Source organism: Mobula hypostoma, chromosome 5 (genome assembly GCF_963921235.1).
Source record: "Mobula hypostoma chromosome 5, sMobHyp1.1, whole genome shotgun sequence".
Lineage (NCBI taxonomy): Eukaryota > Metazoa > Chordata > Chondrichthyes > Myliobatiformes > Myliobatidae > Mobula > Mobula hypostoma.
Genome location: NC_086101.1, coordinates 104,402,940 through 104,425,365, shown reverse-complemented (window position 1 = coordinate 104,425,365; position 22,426 = coordinate 104,402,940). Strand labels below are relative to the sequence as shown.

The 22,426-nt window shown below is 43.7% G+C and overlaps 1 protein-coding gene and 1 non-coding gene across 2 annotated transcripts; both read left to right on the top strand.

The window, feature by feature from the left end:
- The first annotated feature begins 4,767 nt into the window (after positions 1-4,767).
- Positions 4,768-17,706, top strand: LOC134346876 (eukaryotic initiation factor 4A-I-like). The gene is made up of 11 exons (XM_063048684.1): positions 4,768-4,872; positions 5,753-5,804; positions 6,746-6,878; positions 7,446-7,585; positions 7,883-8,051; positions 8,458-8,567; positions 10,919-11,062; positions 14,825-14,962; positions 16,213-16,302; positions 16,529-16,608; positions 16,701-17,706. The coding sequence occupies exons 1-11, from the start codon at positions 4,832-4,834 to the stop codon at positions 16,843-16,845; spliced, it is 1,242 nt and encodes a 413-aa protein (XP_062904754.1). The 5' UTR covers positions 4,768-4,831; the 3' UTR covers positions 16,846-17,706.
- Positions 10,674-10,847, top strand: LOC134347412 (small nucleolar RNA SNORA81). Its single transcript, XR_010018153.1, has one exon. It is a non-coding gene; the product is annotated as a small nucleolar RNA SNORA81 (small nucleolar RNA).
- Positions 17,707-22,426: the final 4,720 nt, after the last annotated feature.

The window sequence follows — 22,426 nt, the reverse complement described above, 5'->3', positions numbered from 1 at the left end:
GCCCCTTGGGTAAGAGTGACCATAATATGGTGGAATTCTTCATTAAGATGGAGAGTGACATAGTTAATTCAGAAACAAAGGTTCTGAACTTAAAGAGGGGTAACTTTGAAGGTATGAGACGTGAATTAGCTAAGATAGACTGGCAAATGACACTTAAAGGATTGACGGTAGATATGCAATGGCAAGCATTTAAAGGTTGCATGGATGAACTACACCAATTGTTCATCCCAGTTTGGCAAAAGAATAAATCAAGGAAGGTAGTGCAACCGTGGCTGACAAGAGAAATTAGGGATAGTATCAATTCCAAAGAAGAAGCATACAAATTAGCCAGAGAAAGTGGCTCACCTGAGGACTGGGAGAAATTCAGAGTTCAGCAGAGGAGGACAAAGGGCTTAATTAGGAAGGGGAAAAAAGATTATGAGAGAAAACTGGCAGGGAACATAAAAACAGACTAAAAGCTTTTATAGATATGTAAAAAGGAAAAGACTGGTAAAGACAAATGTAGGTCCCCTACAGACAGAAACAGGTGAATTGATTATGGGGAGCAAGGACATGGCAGACCAATTGAATAATTACTTTGGTTCTGTCTTCACTAAGGAGGACATAAATAATCTTCCAGAAATAGTAGGGGACAGAGGGTCCAGTGAGATGGAGGAACTGAGCGAAATACATGTTAGTAGGGAAGTGGTGTTAGGTAAATTGAAGGGATTGAAGGCAGATAATCCCCAGGGCCAGATGGTCTGCATCCTAGAGTGCTTAAGGAAGTAGCCCAAGAAATAGTGGATGCATTAGTGATAATTTTTCAAAACTCGTTAGATTCTGGACTGGTTCCTGAGGATTGGAGGGTGGCTAATGTAACCCCACTTTTTAAAAAAGGAGGGAGAGAGAAACTGGGGAATTATAGACCGGTTAGCCTAACGTCGGTGGTGGGGAAACTGCTGGAGTCAGTTATGAAGGATGTGATAACAACACATTTGGAAAGCGGTGAAATCATCGGACAAAGTCAGCATGGATTTGTGAAAGGAAAATCATGTCTGACGAATCTCATAGAATTTTTTGAGGATGTAACTAGTAGAGTGGATAGGGGAGAACCAGTGGATGTGGTATATTTGGATTTTCAAAAGGCTTTTGACAAGGTCCCACACAGGAGATTAGTGTGCAAACTTAAAGCACACGGTATTGGGGGTAAGGTATTGATGTGGATGGAGAATTGGTTAGCAGACAGGAAGCAAAGAGTGGAAATAAACGGGACCTTTTCAGAATGGCAGGCAGTGACTAGTGGGGTACCGCAAGGCTCAGTGCTGGGACCCCAGTTGTTTACAATATATATTAATGACTTGGATGAGGGAATTAAATGCAGCATCTCCAAGTTTGCGGATGACACGAAGCTGGGTGGCAGTGTTAGCTGTGAGGAGGATGCTAAGAGGATGTAGGGTGACTTGGATAGGTTGGGTGAGTGGGCAAATTCATGGCAGATGCAATTTAATGTGGATAAATGTGAAGTTATCCACTTTGGTGGCAAAAATAGGAAAACAGATTATTATCTGAATGGTGGCTGATTAGGAAAAGGGGAGGTGCAACGAGACCTGGGTGTCATTATACACCAGTCATTGAAAGTGGGCATGCAGGTACAGCAGGCGGTGAAAAAGGCGAGTGGTATGCCGGCATTTATAGCGAGAGGATTCGAGTACAGGAGCAGGGAGGTACTACTGCAGTTGTACAAGGCCTTGGTGAGACCACACCTGGAGTATTGTGTGCAGTTTTGGTCCCCTAATCTGAGGAAAGACATCCTTGCCATAGAGGGAGTACAAAGAAGGTTCACCAGATTGATTCCTGGGATGGCAGGACTTTCATATGAAGAAAGACTGGATGAACTGGGCTTGTACTCGTTGGAATTTAGAAGATTGAGGGGGGATCTGATTGAAATGTATAAAATCCTAAAGGGATTGGACAGGCTAGATGCAGGAAGATTGTTCCCGATGTTGGGGAAGTCCAGAACGAGGGGCCACAGTTTGAGGATAAAGGGGAAGCCTTTTAGGACTGAGATTAGGAAAAACATCTTCACACAGAGAGTGGTGAATCTGTGGAATTCTCTGCCACAGGAAACAGTTGAGGCCAGTTCATTGGCTATATTTAAGAGGGAGTTAGATATTGCCCTTGTGGCTACGGGGGTCAGGGGGTATGGAGGGAAGGCTGGGGCCGGGTTCTGAGTTGGATGATCAGCCATGATCATAATAAATGGCGGTGCAGGCTCGAAGGGCCAAATGGCCTACTCCTGCACCTATTTTCTATGTTTCTATGTTTCTATGCATCAAACAGACACTGCACAGAATATGCCAGAATCAATGATGGCTATCACCTTAGATAGATTGCACAGGCAGCTGGTCCCCAGACCATGGTAGTGTAAGAGATATGAAAACCTTCAATGTTAAAGATTCAAGAGATCTTTATTTGTCACACGTACACCGAAAGATACAGTGAGATGTGGTGTTTGCATCAATAACCAGAACAGTCTGAGGATGTGCTGGGGGCAGCCAGCAAGTGTCACCATGCTTCTGGCACCAACAGTGCATGCCCACAACTACCTTAACCTTAACTCGTGTGTCTGGGAGGAAACCAGAGCACTCAGATGAACCCCGTGCAGTCACAGCGAACATACAAACTTCTTACAGATAGTGGTAGGCACTGTAAATCGTTATGCTAACCGCTACACTACCATCTATCCTAATGAGATGTATTGTACTCACAAAACAATGCTTTCATGAGCTACAGCAGCTTGTCTCTACCTATATCCTGCTTCTAGGTTAACCTTGCCAACCACCACAGTGTGGCTGTTTCTGATATCTCATGGTACAAACTCAGACTGGTTAGTACATTAAAATCAGCTTCACAACGGAGTTTTGGCACGTGCTCAGTCCAAGTATTTACTTGCACAAATCCCACAGAGGGAAGTTGTGTACCCCATACTTATTGAAACTCAGCTACCAAGACTAGAGAATTCAGACCCTGAAGAATATTAGACGGATGAGCCACAGGGCAGTACAGCACTTCTCATCCTTCACCATGCCTAGCTCACTCAACTCTGGGTCCCCTCCGGAGTATCAGATCATCATTCATAAGTCACAACGTAGGTAGTAGGAGCTGAAGCTGGCCATTTGAGCTTGCACTGCTGTTCAATTTGATCGTAGCTGATCTGCTTCAACAGTTTTCCTGCCAACAACGACCCCCCCCAACCCAGATCAGTGTTTTAAAGGAAATCGGTAACACACTAGAAGCTATCAAATTCTTCTCGAGTTTGCAAATCGTACTTTTTCTGTCCTTGCAACATCCTTGTAAATTTTCTGTAAGCGCTTTCAGTATCTTTCCTGTAGGTAGGTGACCAGAACTGCACACAATACTCCAAATTTGCCCTCACCAGCACTTCATACAACTTCAATATAACATTGGTTTTCGGTTGCCTTACCAGCCTCGTATTTGACTCAGCCATCTTGCTGCCTACTTATCCTTTTACAAGCATTTTGTGTGTTCATCAAAACATTCTTCCACCTATGGTTGTGTTGTCCGCATAACTGGTTAAGTTAATGTTGATCAACACACACAAAATGAAGGCCAGGCAGCATCTATGTGAGGCAATAAACAGTCGAGGTTTCAGGGCGAAACCATTCATCAAAATAGCTTGTGCTTAAGTCAGTATGGAGCCGGGCGCTCACATATTCACCACAGATCATTTTGCGAGTGTTTGCCTGGCAGATTCCCTGCTTTCATCTCTTCCCACATTCAAAATGGGCCACGGTAAATCACACCTAGTGTCTGTGTGGATGGCGGGCAGCTCGAGAGAAAGGACATAGGGAAACGTGGGTGAATGGAACTGATGGGACCCCTTCTAGATTTAAATAATCTGGTTAATTTTTGGAAGTCCTGGAGCCACACATTCAAAAAGAAGGGGAATTCAATGGGTCAGGCAGTACCTGTGGAGGGAAACGGTGGAGCCCTGATTCCATAGATGCTGCTCGACTCCCGGAGCTACTCCAGCTTCCACCATCGGCAGTCGGTTTCAGACATCATCTCTGCTCTGTAAAATTCTTTATTTTACTTTATTTGCCTGATTATTAACCCCCATACCCCAAGTCATTACTTATCTCCTCTGACAGATCACGATCTTGTAAATCTTTAAGCAAATGTCCTCTAGAGACCATCTTTACGGCAAGAACAGCCTGGTGTCTCCGCCGTACCTTGCGGCTGGAAGTTGAACCCCTCTCTCTGTATGCCAGGCTGCGGGCTGTGTTGCACTGCTGGTGCTGGGGTTTTCAGGATTAGCTCCAGCGGGGCCTGGCATCCTTTGTCTAGGAATGAATGGAGAGGGGTCCCGGGCACGTGGTCGCTACAAGAGGGAATTCCCATTGATTCCTCCGCCGGTCCATCACCATCACATGCCCATAACGGGGGGAGGGGGAAACAAGCGAAGGGAGTGCAAGCCTTTCACCCACCCGATACCGGCACATTTTACCCACAACACGGGCACGGAATGAAACCAAAACTCCCAAGCCAGCGGCAAACGGCCAGCAGCCCCGACCGGAAATCGGGCGCATCGGCGACCGCTCACACTAGCTTGAAGCCAGGCGGATGCGTTGACGTCACTGGGAGGGCGGGAGCAAAGAGATTGTGGGCGGGACGCCGACCAACCAGGAGCGGCGTGGTGTGCAGTGACGCGACGGCCGGCCAATTAGAGAGTGGCGGACGCCAGGACAGCAGGTTGGGTTGAGCCCGCGCCGAAGCGGGGATGGTATAAAAGGCGCTGCTTGGAGCGCTGCAGTTCTCTCTCGACTACGGAATGTCAAGAACGGTTATGTCAGAAGACGGTGCTGACTACAGGTACCTCTCGGATAAAAGCAGTGGGATAGAATGTTTACATAAAAAGGACTAACCGCCAAAAAAATCCTAAAGGTTCTCTTCATGCTCTAATTCGGATCAGTTAGTGAGGGAAGGGCGGGTGGAAATTTTCTACAAAATGGCCGGCGGGGAGGATGAGTGGAGCCCATTCATTTAGCGGCAAGGGCGGCGTCCTCGTTGAATCTGTGTTTCAGAGACGTGTGGTGTGGTCGGGAGGCTGCGGGCGGGTAGATCGACTCCGACCGGATGTCCTGCATGCCGAACCCGATGGCGCTGTCGACGAGTGCGAGGAGATGCATGGCGGCTGCCCATTGTGTCTATGGCGGCCTGGCTGGTTCGTTAATGCGGCGAAGGGAGCGGGATTGGAGGCAGAATCTGCGTTGGGGTGGCGCCGGTAGTGTGGGGGGGTGGTGTTGGGGGTCGGTGCTACACATGCGCGCGCACGGGCACCGCCCCATTGCGCCACGGACTCTGCGCAACCGGGAGCTGCATGGGTCTGCGGCTGCGCATGCGCCGTTGGAACTCCCGGGCTACCTGCCGGCCTGTTTCCCGGGTGGCCTAACGGAGGGATTGGCATGTGTAACTGAGTATGTGGACGGAGGAGAGGAGAGCCCTGTATGTTATCATCCATTTTTTCATCAGCTTCCTGTAATTATTGTAATGCGGCTGCCTATAGGTTCAGCCTTGGCACGTGGTTGACTGGCTTCGGGCGTCAATGCATCCAATTCCGCTATACCTCTGCTAGGGCTAGTCCCGGTTTCCGAATCATCTCAGAAACCCGATAGATGGGTGTTGTGAAATGCTTTTTCTGCAGTTGCAATTGTTCATCACCATATTTCTAACCGTTCATCCTTACTTTTAGATCTAACGATCATGGCTCCCCTGACAGAATGGAACCAGAAGGAGTCATTGAGGTGAGCAAGACAGGTTTGATTTGTATGACTGCAGATTGCTTGTAGGTATTCCAGCTTTCTACCACATAGGTTAATTGTCCATTAATTGGTCCCAAGTGGGCGAGTGGTGGGTCAACCAGAATCTGGTGTTAATGTAAGGAAAGCGAAAACAGGTGGTGGATGATTGGTGCAGACTTAGTGCACTAAGTCTTCTGTCCTTCCCTATATCCTGAACTTTGGATGAAATGGATATGTATTGGTTTATTGTGGTCACATCTGCTGGCTACAATGTAAAGTGTCATACAGATCAGTTTATGACATGCTGCCTTGATCTAGAGTATGGTCAAACAATAACAATACCGAGTAAGGTGTTAGAACCCAGGCTTGTCCCATTTGAGTGTTTGGTAGCATAGCTCTGGTTGTATAATGAGCAAGTGCTTTGGCTTAGAAGGCAGGAGGGTGGTGCCACCTTTATGGTGCAACTTCAAATCGACGCTTTGAAATTTTGCTTCTGGAGTGCAGGCTAGAATGTTCCATTGTCCAGTCATTTGTGCAAATTTCACTTGCATTTCTTGTTAGTATCAAACCCAGGATTATTGTGCGCCGCACTAGTTTGGAGGGGTGATGTTTTACTGAGACTGCAGCTATAGATTGTGCAATCTGGGGTAGAGGCAGTGCTGGAGTACTTGCTCTCCAACACTAACTGCCTCACCACCACTCAGGGCCCAAGCAGATTTCCAAAGTCTATTCATGGCATCCTCCCATGACCAACATTTCAGTTTCCCCTTGTTCCCACAGCAACGTGTCCAAACCAGCTAAATGGAATTGACCCTAACCATTTCCCTCCATGTATGCTGCCAGACCTGGCTGAGTCACCTCTTGTGTTGTACTGCCTTACTGTTTATGTTTTGTAAACGGAAAATTTAACTGCCTGACTTAATAATGGATTATTTTGTTTGCAGAGTAACTGGACTGAGATTGTTGATAACTTTGACGACATGAACCTACGTGAAAACCTCCTTCGTGGAATCTATGCCTATGGGTTTGAAAAGCCATCTGCTATCCAGCAGCGAGCCATTCTTCCCTGCATCAGGGGTAGGGATTGCACTCGGTATTAAGGTAGTAGACAACTTGCCAACTTTCTGGCTGATCATAGGGGTGGGCTAGATACCAGCAGATGGGAAATGGGCTTTGGATAATGTACTTACAGTTATCCAAGTGGCCTTTGGAGTTAGGTGCACCACTGCCTTTAAGGAGTTTATACGTCCTCTCCGTGACTGTGGATTTCCTTCCACATTCCAAAGTCATGCAATGTTTTCGGAATTGTGGTGACATTTGCGAGCTGCCCCACCACACCCTTGGTCTGTGTTGGTTGCTGACACAAAGGATGCATTTCACAGTTTCAGTGTAGATGCTCCTTGGTTCTGAGTCTGGCTCCTATCCCCTGTCACTGGGCAAGGAATTACCTCACACATGGTAACATTTCTTAAATCTGACTAGGGGTATAGTAATCAGTCCTCATTCATCTCAGCATATTCTGTAAGTGAATGCTTGCTGATTCATGCTGTGGGCACATGATTTGATGAAAGTTGGGTTTCATTGACTGGTGTGAGCTATTTCACCACAGAGTACAACTCTAATTCTGACCTTCTCCCTCTCCAGAGTATGATGTTATTGCCCAGGCACAATCCGGGACAGGCAAGACAGCCACATTTGCCATTTCTATCTTGCAGCAGCTCGATGTGGAACTGAAGGAGACACAGGCCCTGGTCCTGGCCCCGACCAGGGAGTTGGCTCTGCAGGTAGTGTTTCCTTTCCCTTTTCCTTGCTTTGGTCAGATGTTTTGTGCATCATCTTTTGTGCAAATATTTCCAATCTTTGTGATGAGTTGTTAGTCCTATGGAAAGTAATTTTGTAACATGCTCAGCTTATTCTGGCTTCTGCCCCCTTTCCAGTCCTGATTAGTTCCTCTCCGTAGATACTTCCTGACCTGCTGAGTTCCTCCAGAATATTTGTGGTTTACTCTCTCATCTGTAGAATCTGTTTGTACATCCATCCCAGGTCCACAATCCACAAATGCTCGCGTGTGTGTGTTTCAGATTCAGAAGGTCATAGTGGCCCTGGGGGACTACATGGGAGGCACTTGCTTCTCCTGTATTGGTGGTACCAGCATCAGGTCTGACATGCAGAAGTTTCAGTTGGAAGCACCCCACATTGTTGTGGGAACCCCAGGCCGTGTGTTCGACATGATGAACCGCCAGCACCTTTGTGAGTATATAGTTGCTAACCTGATAAAATGATTAAATGTTGCTGTCAGTCTGGTAGTGAAGGCTATATCACTCGAGCAGCTGATGCTCCTGGTTGAAGGAACGTGGTCAGACCTTCCACCTTAACAATGGTAACTGGGTGGTGAGTGCAGCTTCCGTGTTAATGTAGAATATTGGTGGGCTTGGTGATTAAATTCCTTCAAAGGAGAAATTGTTAAAGGTCAGGAAGTATCTGTGGAGGCAAAGAGGTAGTCAATGTTCTGGGTAGAGGCTTGGTTGACCTGAAATGTTGCCTGGTCTTGTTTGACCAGATGAGTACTGATGCAAGAAAATGTATGTTTTTTGTTTTGTTGGTCTTGCTTGCTATTGCAAACCAGTTTAGGTAGATGAATTTCTTTCTGTTTTAGCTACAAGATACATCAAGATGTTCGTTTTGGATGAAGCTGATGAGATGCTGAGCAGAGGGTTTAAGGACCAAATCTATGAAATCTTTCAAAAACTCAACACCTCCATTCAGGTATTGTCACAGGTAGTGTTTGTTTAGGCTAGTGGTTGCCAACCAGTCGATCACAATCAACTGGTCAATCTTTGAGACTTTCCCAGTAGATCCTGAAAAAAAGGGGAAAAAAATACACAAATACATTATGCCTGATAAACCTGATGCAAAAGCAAATTTTACCCCTAGAGTGCATATGTGAGTCATATGTAGTAACTTCTACTTTGAAAAAGGACCACTCAACAACTTCATGTCCAAAGAAACAACTTTATCTGGGATGGCAAAACCAATGCGGCAGAGGGGCTTATACGCACATGCGCAGAAAATACTGGAAGTAAAACCCTGTGACCCTGAAAACAACCTCTGTTTACAAACAGCTTTCTGCAGTGGGAGTATTGCTATATTACCATTATCCTAGTTGGTATTAATTTATTTCCATAATGCTCACATTACAACACCTAAGTTTCATTATTTCAACACGAAAAATAAATGAATAAAAATTGACTTGTGCTCAGTGTGATGATTGGGGCTGAATACTTTCTGCTAGTTCATTAAAATTTGGCTCATAGCTACAGCCAGTCTGTGAGGTGTCTCAGTAAGACAGCTCCTGTACTTAGATTTAATCATTTTCATCTGTGAAAATGCGATTTCACACAGCTACGTTGACCTGAAGTAGGCACTGTAGTGCACATGTGGTGAGATGAGGAAACTTCTCCCTGCTGACAAGCTCCCAAAAGTCACCGTCCCTTGATCTTGCTTTAAGCTTGATGTCATTTTGCAAACAATTATTTCCATTTCAATATCACTTCCAAATTACATGCTGGAATTTGGCTGCTATCTGTTCTATATCGATCGGCAGAAATGGGTTTGAAATAAATGCAGTATTTTTCATGACGTTTAACCCCCCAAAACGCCGATCAAACTCTTTTGCCAGTTTGTCTAGGTAAGCACAGTACTGCTCAGGGCGAAAAGCATTTTTTTTCCCCTTGATGGCCAATAACAATTTCTCCAAGTTGGGAAAGTGTGTCAGTATTCCGTTCTTTAAATTTGAAATCCAAAGGTTGGCCTCAATCACATTTACTGTGCTTATCATTTGGGGTAGGTGTCGGTCTTTTCCCATGTGCTCGCTGTTAAGTGCGTTTAATTTAGCCGTTGGGTCTGTCAGAAACCCTAAATCCAGTAGCCACACATCATCTGACAGTTCCTTGTGCTCCTCGTTTCTTTATCTCAGGCAGCAAGTCAACAAACCGTTGCAGCACAGTGCCCTCGCAAACCACCTGACAGACTGAATATTTGAATGGGCAGTTTCCTTTGCCAGGCTGAATGTTGAATCTGCCACGTTTTTCAGGTGTTTTGTATTGGTAAACTTACTGAGACACTAGTATAAGTTTTGGAGGTATGCAAGCTAATGACACCACTGTTTTTTGTTTCCCAGTTCTTTAACATTTGGGGAATGGTGGAATTTAAAGGGAGAGAAGTGTTGTAATGTGAGCATAAATTAATACCAATTAGGATTATGATAATATAGCAATACTCCAGCTATGGAAAACTTTGTAAACAAGAGGTTGTTTCTGGGGTTGTGGGGTTTTACTACCGGTCTTTTCTGCGCATGTGTGTATAAGCCTCTCTGCCGCATTGGTTTTGCCGTCCCAGATAAAGTTGTTCCTTTGGACATGAAGTTTTCGAGTGGTCCCTTTTCCAAAGTAGAAATTACTACAAAAGGTATGAAGTATTGTAATATTCTTAAAAAAAAGACAGCTATGGTCTGTTTGTTATGCCAGTTAGTGTTTTCTTGGTTGAATTAATTTGAAAGTTTGACAAAAGCATTTTATGTAATTTGAATACAATACCAAATGAAAGGCCTCAAGTTGGAAGTACGATCTGAGCTGCTTTTTCTCTAATGGATTTGGTAGGTCGATCTTGCCTTGCTGCTATGCAGTTTGTCAGTTTCACTACTTGCACCCATCTTGGCTTTCCATTGAGCATAGATCTTGGCAGAGCAATAAAGTCTTAGCTAGAGATTTTTTACTAACCGCCTTTCCACGCTGCTTTTCTGACTTGTCAAACTTGTGTTGTATTACAGTTAGAATTGGAAGCCTGTAAGTTGATGTAGTTATTTCTAATCATATTGTCCTTTGCAAGCATCTTGCTGAAGTTGAGAGCATTGGAGGAAACCTGAGGTTCTCATCAGTGACAGCAGGATTTGTTGGGACATATATGAAAGCCCACCCATGGACATGGGAGAAGTGGACCTCTTTCTTAATGTCCGGTGCTTTGACCTGTACATACGGTGGCACATTCTCAGCAAAAACAACATTGCATTTGTGGCACCAAGGTGGAAATAGTAATTCTGAAGTGCTCTTATAAATTAGGTTGTATTGCTATCTGCTACAATGCCTTCCGATGTCCTGGAGGTGACCAAGAAGTTCATGCGTGATCCGATTCGTATCCTTGTGAAGAAGGAGGAGCTCACACTGGAGGGTATCAGGCAGTTCTACATCAACGTGGAGCGCGAGGTGAGGTTATGAGGGACTTGAGCAAATTACTGCTGTCCAGGGAGCTTTTTACTTCTGTGGCAGCTCTGTGCTGTTCTCGTCTCAGCTCCCTGGTAGAGTGACTGCCTGTATTCCACTGTGCATAACTGCTTCAGTAATTTTGCATAACTATATTGCAGGTGACATTTTCAGAAAATGCTTTAATTATAGAATGCTTGGGTTGGGGATGTTAATGTTTTGTTGATTTGATCCATGGAGACCCTAAGACACAGGAACAGAATTAGGCCATTCAGCCCATTGAGTCTGCTCCACCATTCCATTGTGGCTGATCCTGGATCCCATTCTTGCCATATCCTTAGATGCCCTGACTGATCAGGAAACTTAATTTCCAGCTTAAGTATACACATGGACTTGAATGCCACCGCAGTCCAGCAGAGCATTCCACAGATTCATTATTCTTGCTTAAAAAAGCACTCCTGTTCTAAAAGGTCACCCCTCATTTTTGAGGTGGTGCCCTCTAGTTCTGGATGCTCCCACCATTGGAAACATCCTCTCCCCATCCACCCTATCTAGTCCTTCCACAACCAGTGAGTTCCATTGAGATTCTTCCCCAACCCCCCACCCCTACATTGTTCTAAATTCTAGTGAGTATAGGCCCAGGGCTTCCAACCCTTTCATTCCTGGAATCATCCTCGTGAACTTCCTCTTCATTCTCACCAAAGACAACACATCTTTTCTGACATATAGAGCCCAAAACTGTTGACAGTATGGCCTGACTAGGCATTATCTCTGCTCTTATATTTTATTCCCCTTGAAGTAAATGCCAACATTGTATTTGCTGCCTTTACTACAGACTCAACCTGTAATTTACGTTGGGAGTTTGCATGAGGACTCCCAAACCTGATATTTGAACCTTCCCTTTTAGGTAATTCTTCACACTAATGTTCCTTTTATCAAAATGCATCATTACATCCCAATACTGTATTCCATCTGCCACTTTTTTGCCCATTATTTCAATTTATTTAAGTCCTGCTGCAATCACATTACTTCCTCAGTCCTACCTACCTCTGTCATATCATCTGCAAACTTTGCCATAATCCAAGTCATTCTCAAATAATGTGAAAAGCGTGGTCCCAATACTGACCCCTGAGGAACAACACTAGCCACTGGCAACCAATCAGAAAAGGACCCATTTATTCCCACTCCTGCTGTCAGCCATTCCTCTGTCCTTCCTATACTGCCATAGAATTTATCTTGTAAAGCAGCCTCATGTGTGGCACCTTGTCAGATACCTTCTAAAAATCCAAGTAAAAGTTGCTGGTGAACACAGCAGGCCAGGCAGCATCTATAGGAAGAGGTACAGTCAACGTTTCGGGCAGAGACCCTTCGTCAGGACATTTGCTTCCACTTTTGTCCACCCTGCTTGTTCTTGAACTGGAAGATTTGTCGGGCAAGATTTTCCTTTATGGAAGCCATGCTGACTTTGATTTATTTTATCATTAGTCTCCAAGTACCACAGACCCTCATCCTTACTAATAGATTTTCCCAACCACTGTGGTTAGATTAAGCGATATATAATTTCCTTTCTTTTGCCCTGCTCCCTTCTTAAAGAGTGGAGTGACATCTTCTGGTCCAGGTGACGTTATCCACCTTAAGACCTTTTGAGTTTGCCTAGCACTTTTTGCTTCATAGTAGTAATGGCACCCACTCTTGCTCCAACACTTGCAGACCTCTAGCACACAGCTCGTGTCTTCCACAATGAAGACAGATATAAGGTTTGCATAAAGTTCATGTGACCTTTCATTGTTCCCCATTACTGCCTCACCAACATCATTAGTCAGTGCTCCACCTCTCGCCTTCCTTTTATATAACTGAAAGAAAACTTGTATCCTGCTTTATATCAGCTAGTTCGCCATCATATTTCATCTTTTCCCTTCTTAAAGCTTTTTCAGTTGCCTTTCATTGGATTGTAAAAGCTTTCCAATCCAATTTCCCACTATCCTTTGCTACTTTATATGCCCTTTCCTTGGCTTTTGTGCAGTCCTCAACATCCCTTCCCCAGATATGGTTGCCTACCCCCTGCCATTTGAGAACTACCTCTGTGGGACATACCTGTCCTGTGCTGGGTGAGCTATTCCCAGACACTTCACCCATCTCTGCTTGTCCATCATTCTTGCCAGTATCCTCCTCCAATCCACCTGGGTAAGCTCCTTTCATGTCCCTGTAATTCTCTATTCCATTGCGATACTGACTTGTGTTTCTCCCTCTCAAATTGTAGTATTGTAAAGTTCAATCATATTGTGATCACTGTGTCCTGAGGGTTACTTTATGTTAAGCTCCTTGATAAACCTAATCTTATTACAAAACACCCAATCCAAGATTGCCATTCCCCTCGTACGCTCAAGCACAAACTGCTTTAAAAAGCCATCTCCTTCAACTAACTCTTTGGTTAGGAGAGAACATTGCTGGCAAAATATTATAAGGTACTTCAAGATCCCATACCACGAAAAATATGAAGACACAAACGTGGTGTGTTGGAGAAGGAGAAGGTGTGGCTCCAAGGAGGCAAATCATTTCCATATTTTTTGGGATTGCCCTAAATTAAGTTTATTAATTTATTATAAGAAAGGTATTTTCAGAACATTAGTTAAGGTATTTAAGACTCAGATACCTCTGAATTTGGAGATTCTATTTGGGGCATGTATTGTTTTTTGGAACAGAAGATATAAAGCTGCTAGTTAGCGGCAAGTAAGAAATCAATCACCAGAAAGTGGCTAAATCTAACATCACCTGTATTAGAAGATTGGCATGAAATGATTTTGGAAATATTTAAAATGGAAAAGATAACTTACTCTGAGGATTCAAAAAGAAAACTATCAAATTTGAGATAAATGGATTGAATTTATAACCCCAATGCAAACAGACTTTAGTTGACTCTCCTAAATGTTCATACTGCTTTCCTTATCAACATAGTAATAGTGTTAACGTAAGCTCCCTTGGTTCGAATGTTCACTTTTTTTTCTGGAAAACGTGGAATTAATACAAGTAAAGAAAAATATTTGGGGAAAAATGATAAAATGAAGTAAATAAGTACATAGGGATTGGGTAAGTATGTCTGTGGGTAGGAGCAAACATGAATGTGTAATTGTGAATATATAAATATATATAGATTTATACATATATTTTAAAAATGGAAAAGGTTTTACACGTAAAAAAGTTTGTGTAATACTTGCGAATACCTTGTCCAAATAAAAATAAAATATTAAATAAAAGCCATCTCATAGGCATTCAACAAATTCCCACTCTTGTAATCGGCATCCACCTGATTTTCCTATTCTTGCTTATTGAAGTCCCCCATTACATTTACGACATTACCCGTATTACAAGGCTTTTCCAGTTCTCTTTGCAATCCTGGCTACTATTTAGAGGCCGATATGATTCCCGTATTGTGTGTTTTACAATTGCAGTTGCTAAAGTCCCCATGAAGTTTCAACATTCTCTGACCCTGTCACCTCTTTCTAAAGAGGTAACTCCATCTCTTACCAACAGAGTTACACCATATATATGCCTGTCTTTTCAACACACAGTATATTCTTGATAAAAGTTTGCAACTATGCCTTCCTTTCAGCCACGACAATCTCTTAATACTGACTATTCTTTGCATTTCTGGTCAGATGCTAACTGCAATTCATTGGCTTTGTATCTGCACAATGACAATAAAGTTGAATCTTAATTGTGTCACGAGTTTGTCCACCTTATTCTTTTACATTGGTTTCCTCCTAGGAATGGAAGCTGGACACGCTGTGTGATCTGTATGAAACTCTCACTATCACTCAAGCTGTGATATTCATCAACACCAGGAGGAAAGTGGATTGGCTCACCGAAAAAATGCTTGCCAGAGATTTCACTGTTTCTGCATTGGTAAAGATTGCATTGCACTTTCATTTCTGCTTTATCAAATATTTCCTTCACCCTGAATGAAAGGTCCTTGTATCAATTAATCTTGGCTGAGGACCTGTTAAGTGTGGTAGTCCTATTACTTTCCTGTGACCGATCAGTTACAGTGCTGAATAGCAGTTAGCATTCACCCAAGTCACAGACAGGGTCATAAAGAGACTTCCAAACATTAGCCTTCATTGGTCAGTATTTAGTACAGGAGCTGGGATGTTATTTTTGAATGTCACTGAGGCCAATTTTGGAGTATTGTGTTCAGTTTTGGTCACCTACCTACAGAGGGAAAAAAGCAATATAATCAAAAGGGTATAGAGAAGATTTACGAGGATGTTGCAGAACTTGATCTGAGTTGTAGGAAAGAGCTGAATGGGTTCAAGTTTAATTGTCATTTAATACACGGAATACTGCTCCGGGTCAAAGGTGCCAGCCGCCATACAGTAAAAGGCGCACAAGATAGTAAGCACGTATAAGATATCAGTGAAGTACTATTACACATTTAAAAAAACATCCAGACCTTTGTGAATGTTGCAGCGTTCTGTTGTCAAACAATACTGCCTAGCAAATGCTGGTGTGGTGGCGGGGGGGGGGGGGGCACTGACTCTGGTTTGGATGTCACACTCACCATCACTGGTGGAGCGCGCTGACTCTGCCTCTGCTGGGTGGCTGTAAACAGGCAGCACTGTAATTTAGTCCCTGCTGTAACAAAAGGTGCGTTGGTCCCTGCCTACTGTCAGTTAATCAGTTCACTGGGTTTGCAGCAATCCACATTAACAATGTCCAAGAGGGTCTTGATCACAAGAAAGCAAGTAAGATGATCACTTGTTAGACTGTCATTGGCCTTTGCACACCAACTTTTGCAGGCAGCACTAGTGTTTCCACCAAGGAGCAATTTGCTGATGGGGTAGACCTTTTAACTTAATGATCAGCAGGGTCTTGTGATATAAAATGTATATTTACAAAGTGCCTTTGGTTGACCCTGCTGCAGTTGAAAACACCTCGACTTACGGAGGTTCAACTTTTATTTCCTGGAGTGTAGTAGAACGACGGGTGATTTGATAAAGGTCAATGGATAGGATACATGTAAAGTGTCTTGCTTGAGGGACATGAGGAACCACTCCAGTGGTGAGTGTGCGGAGCTGAGCTGTTTGGCATGGACTAGGTGGGCCTGTTTCTGTGCAGTAGTGCTCTGACAGACGGCTGATGGTGTTTCCCTGCAGCACGGTGACATGGACCAAAAGGAGAGAGACCTTATTATGCGAGAGTTCCGCTCAGGATCCAGCCGTGTTCTCATTACTACTGACTTGCTGGTGAGTTTTACACAATGATTTATATCTGAGTGCTGTGCAGACATAATACACTGAATTCTGTCTGCAATCATTTACACACTTGGATTTCATACTCTCACTACATGCACTGCTCTGCAAAGTACTGTGCATTTTTCATTATGAAAGTTTCACTGGGAAGTTCAATGCCTTGCTTCATTGCACTGTATGTACAGTTGTTGCAGGTATCTGATGGTGCTGTTTGTTTTAGGCCCGTGGGATTGATGTGCAGCAAGTGTCCCTGGTCATCAACTATGATCTACCTTCAAACCGTGAGAACTATATTCACAGGTGAGTAATCGGCTTTATCCTTGTGTTTTTGACTACTTTGATCAAGTATGTCCTTGCCCCAACCAACTGATGACCTACCTTTCTTCCTGCAGAATTGGCCGTGGAGGCCGTTTTGGGCGCAAAGGTGTGGCCATTAATCTAATCACTGAGGAAGACAGGCGGACCCTTCGTGACATTGAGTCGTTCTACAACACTACTGTGGATGAAATGCCGATGAATGTGGCTGACCTGATCTGAGTTGGTTTTGAGAAGCTGTGATAGAGGCTGTGAATGGTGACTGTTTACCTGAAATCCCAGATTCTCTCTTTTAAACTGTTGAGTGTCTCCTGGATGCTCAGAACTGATCATTGTGTACAACACTGTTGGTGGTCAGCTTGAATTTGGAGGCAATCCTCGTCCTTCCTCCTTGAAAGGTTCAGACTGGTATGGGGTGGGTAAAGAAAATACTTATGGGGCCATTAAAATTTCTGGGTAAGTACCATTTTGGACCCAGTTGTCTCTTAGATTTAGTAGCATTAGATATCCTCCATCATATAACCATTTACTTGCGGACCCGGAAGTACCTCCGATGTCTGAAGTCTGCCAACTACGTGAAGCCAGCTTACTTCAGGATAATGTTATTAGATTATGCAGTGTGGGTTAGCATTATGAGAGTGTGCACTAATCATGGATGGAAAGTGTACAAATCTTGCATTCTGTATAGTATTTATTAAATGCCGTTCAATAAATTTGTATTTGTTTATGTGCAGTGTTCTGGGAATCGTCAATGAGCACCTGTGTGGAACAGAGTAGGGATTAGAGTCCGTGGTATTGGAATGTGGAGTGGCTGGAGTTACTATAGCTTGCAACACTTGTGCACAGAGCATTCTCCATCTCTGATGCTGGGCATGGCTGCACATCTGTAGCCATCGATGCTAGGCTATCAGTTTGAGGCCATTTCACCACCAACTTAATTTTAAAAAGAACAATTTCACTTGCCTGAGCTATGGCAAATTGCTGAGCTCAACTTTGTTGCTAGAGTGGTGTCCTGTGTCTCGTGCTTTGGATGTTGCACTTTATAAATCCATGTATTATTGAACATTAAATCTGGTAAACACCCACCAATGCTTGTTTGGTTAAATTATTTGACAAGGTGATTCCACTCATTACGATGATGCCTATCTTTGATCTATATCACATTCTGGGTCTCTTCCTTAATAGTTCAAACTGAGCTGCATACAAACATACGAGATCCTAATGAGACTTAACAGTGTTGTCAAACAAAACCTATGAAATGAGGGCTGGTTGTTTAGGCTAAATTGTAGAAATTTTCTATGGTCATGAATTCTCAGGGTGGTGGAGGCCCAATCATGGGATTTATGGTAAACTTTTGAATTTTGGGGAACTGGCAAGAATGAATAAGGTTGCCATGGTTCCTTTGGGGGGGGGGGGGCGGTCCTTGAATGACAGGAAAGTTGTGTAGCAATTTGGTGTTGGTTGCCACACAGCTGCTAAAGAGCATAGTGGTCCTGAGCCAAACATGCTCAGGTTTCTGTCAATATTTCTCAAAAGACCAAGGTTCCCAAAACTTGTCTATTCTGACAGGAACACGCAACTCTGAAATTCTCACCTTTGAACTTGTCCCAAGCCACACTTGCCAGGTCTTTTCTGATAACATTCTGATTTTGATTCTAGTCATCTAATTATGCATAATTGTCTCAAAGCTGATGGTATAATCACTATAAGCAAAATGTTCCCCTACACAAACCTAATAGATCTAGTATTGTGCACTAATTGGGATTTCTTTGTACTTATGATAGAAACTTTACTCAACTCACTGGACAAATAGTTCCATCTATCTCCTTTACAGTATTGGACTCCCAGTCAATATGTAGAAAGTTAAAATAACAACCTGATGTTTATTGCAACAGTCTGCCATCTCTACAAATTTACTGCATGCTGAGCCAAGCTGCCTGTAGGTTCACCATTCATTCTCATGAACTTCCTGGACTCTAATGCCAGCACAAAGTACAATAGGGTGGAAAGTTGAGCCCCCTCTTTATTCTCAACTGCATACTAAGACAGTTCTTGCAGCCCAGTCTGGGTTTCTTCCACTGTCAGTAGATGGTGCTGCGAGCATGCTGATACTAACCCTTCGGCAGGCAGGCTACTCTATCAAACAGGAAATTCTGCAGTGCTGCAAATCTTCACACGCAAATTCAGTAGGTCAAGCAGTATTTATGGAGAGAAATACCAAGTGGACCGAGCTGAAGCACCTGTTCTATGCTGTAGTTCTCTAGCAGTTGTAGATATGCAGCACTAGACGGGTGTGGGGAGTATACAGAGGAAGAGCACACTTAGATGGTGGTGTGTGAGCTCCTGAAAATACGACCATTGGATATAGGAACAGAATTTGGCCATTTCAATCAAGTCTACTCCACAGTTGATTTTAGAAACAGGAAACCTACAGGCCCTTCAGCCCACAAAGCTGTGCTGAACATGTACTTACTGTAGAAATTACCTAGGGTTACCCATAGCCCTCTACTTTTCTAAGCTCCTTGTAGTTTTTAAAGCCCTATTGTATCCACCTCCACCACCATCACTGGCAGCCCATTCCACGCACTCACCATTCTCTGTGTTAAAAACTTACCCCTGACATCTCCTCCACACCTACTTCAAAGCACCTTAAAACTCTGCCCTCTCGTGTTAGCCATTTCAGCCCTGGGAAAAAGCCTCTGACTATCCACACGATCAATGCCTCTCATTATCTTGTACACCTCTATCAAATCACCTCTCATCCTCCGTTACTCCAAGGAGAAAACCCCAAGTTCACTCAACCTATTCTCGTAAGGCATGCTCCCCAATCCAGGCAACATCCCTGTAACACACATCAAAGTTGCTGGTGAACGCAGCAGGAAGGGTCTCGGCCTGAAACGTTGACTGCGCCTCTTCCTATAGATGCTGCCTGGCCTGCTGTGTTCACCAGCAACTTTGATGTGTGTTGCTTGAATTTCCAGCATCTGCAGAATTCCTGTTGTTAACATCCCTGTAAATCTCTGCACCCTTTCTATAGTTTCCACAACCTTTCTGTAGTGAGGTGACCAGAACTGAGCACAGTACTCCAAGTGGAGTCTGACCAGGATTGTATAGCTGCAACAATACCTCTGCTCTTGAACTCAGTCCCACAAATGATGAAGGCCGATACACCGTAGGCCTTCTTAACCACAGAGTCAACCTGCGCAGCGGCTTTGAGTGTCCTGTGGCCTTATACCCCGAGATCCCTCTGATCCTCTACGCTGCCAAGAGTCTTACCATTAATATTATATTTTGCCATCATATTTGACCTACCAAAATGAACCACCTCACACTTATCTGGGTTGAACTTCATCTACCACTTCTCAGCCCAGTTTTGCATCCTATCAATGTCCTGCTGTAACCTCTGACAACCCTCCACACCATCCACGACACCCCGACCTTTGTGTCATCAGCAAATTTACTAACCCATCCCTCCACTTCCTCATCCAGGTCATTTATAAAAATCACAAAGAGTAGGGGTCCCAGAACAGACCCCTGAGGCACAACACTGGTCACCGACCTCCATGCTGAATATGTCCTGTCTACAACCACTCTTTGCCTTCTGAGGGCAAGCCGGTTCTGCATCCACAGAGCAATGTCCCCTCGGATCCCATGCCTCCTTATGTTCTCAATAAGCCTTGCAAACCTTATCAAATGCTTTGCTGAAATCCATATACACTACATCTACTGCTCTATCTTCATCAACGTGTTTGGTCACATCCTCAAAAAATTCAATCAGGCTCGTAAGGCACGAACTGCCTTTCACAAAGCCGTGTTGACTATTCCTAATCATATTATGCCTCTCCAAATGTTCATAAATCCTGCCTCTCAGGATCTTTTCCATCAACTTACCAACCACTGAAGTAAGAATCACTAGTCTATAATTTTCTGGGCTATCTCTATTCTCTTTCTTGAATAAGGGAAAAATATCTACAACCCTCCAATCCTCCGGAACCTCCCCCATCCCCAGTCTCCTCCCTCGCCTCCCACAGTAGCTTGTGGTATATCTCATCTGGTCTGGGAGACTTAGCCAACTTGATGCTTTCCAAAAGCTCCAGCACGTCCTTTTCCTTAATATCTACATACTCAAGCTTTTCAGTCCATTGCAAGTCATCCCTACAATCGCCAAGATCCTTTTCCGTTGTGAATACCAAAGCAAAGTATTCATTGAGTACCTCAGCTATTTTTTCTGGTTCCATACATACTTCTCCACTGTCACACTTGATTGGTCCTATTCGCTCACCTCTTATCCTCTTGCTCTTCACATACCTGTAGAATGCCTTGGGGTTTTCCTTAATCCTGTCCACCAAGGCCTTCTCATGGCCCCTTCTGGCTCTCCTAATTTCATTCTTAAAGTTATTCCTGCTAGCCTTATAATCTTCCAGATCTTTATCATTACATAGTTTTTTGAACCTTTCATAAGCTTTTCTTTTTTTCTTGATTAGATTTTGTACACCAGAATTCCTGTACCCTACTATCCTTTCCCTGTCTCATTGGAACATACCTATGCAGAACACCACGCAAATATCCCCAGAACAGTTTCTTGAAGAGTGGTGTGACATTTGCAATTTTCCAGTCCTCTGGAACCATGCCAGAATCTAGTTATTCTTGAAAGATCATTACTAATTCCCCCACAATCTCTTGCCACCTCTTTCAGAACCCTGGGGTGCAGATCATCTGGTCCAGGTGACTTATCTACCTTCAGATCTTTCAGTTTCCCAAGCATTTCCTTGTAATGACAACTTAACACACTGACACTCTCAAACTACTGCTAGTGTCTTCCACAGTAAAGACTGATGCAAAATACTTGTTCATCATTTCCTTTTCCCCCATTACTAACTCTCCAGTATCATTTTCCAGCAGCCTGATATCTACTCTCGCTTCTCTTTTACAGTTTATGTTTCTGAAGAAGCTTTTTGCTTCATCTTTAATCATTACTGACTAGATTACCTTTGTATTCCATATTTTGCTTCTTTATGACTTTTTAGTTGCCTTCTGTTGGTTTTTAAAAGCTTCCCAATCATCTAACTTCCCACTAATTTTTGCTGTATTATATGTCCTCTCTTTGGCTTTTATGCTGGCTTTGACGTCTCGTCAGCTGTGCCTGCATCATCCTGCCTTTAGAATGCTTCTTCTTTGGGATGTATCTATCCTGCACCTTCTGAATTGCTCTCAGAAATTCCAGCCATTGCTGCTTGCCATCATCCCTGCTAATGTTCCCTTCAAATCAATTGTGGCCATCCAGCTCCTCTCTCATGCCTCTGTAATTCCCTTTACTCCACTGTAATACTAATTTCTACAGCTGTACTGTGGAGAACATTCTAACTGGCTATATTACTGTCTGGTAAGGGGAGTGGTGAGATGGGCTAAACTCAGCTCCATCATTGGCTCTAGCCTCCGCAGTATCCGGGGCATCTTCAAGGTGCTATCACTCAAACAGGTGACATCCATCATAAAGGATCCTCATCACTCAGATCATGCCTTGTTTTCATTACTACCATTGGAAAAGAGGTACAGGAGCCTGATGGCACAGATTCACCAAATCAGGAACAGCATCTTCCCCTCTGCCATCCAATTTCTGAATGGACATTGAACCCATGAATAGTACCTCACTACTTTGTTATTTCTATTTTTGCACTATTTTAACTATTAGATTAGATTATGAGGACACGCAGTCCTCTTTTATTGTCATTTAGTAATGCATGCATTAAGAAATGATACAGTATTCCTTCTGTGTGATATCACAGAAACACAGGACAGACCA

Excerpts from the sequence above, each read along its gene's own strand:
- LOC134346876 (XM_063048684.1), top strand. The coding sequence starts at position 4,832 with ATGTCAAGAACGGTTATGTCAGAAGACGGTGCTGACTACAG. Across the intron at positions 7,586-7,882 it reads CCAGGGAGTTGGCTCTGCAG|ATTCAGAAGGTCATAGTGGC; the intron begins GTAGTGTTTCCT and ends TGTGTGTTTCAG. Across the intron at positions 11,063-14,824 it reads ACATCAACGTGGAGCGCGAG|GAATGGAAGCTGGACACGCT; the intron begins GTGAGGTTATGA and ends GTTTCCTCCTAG.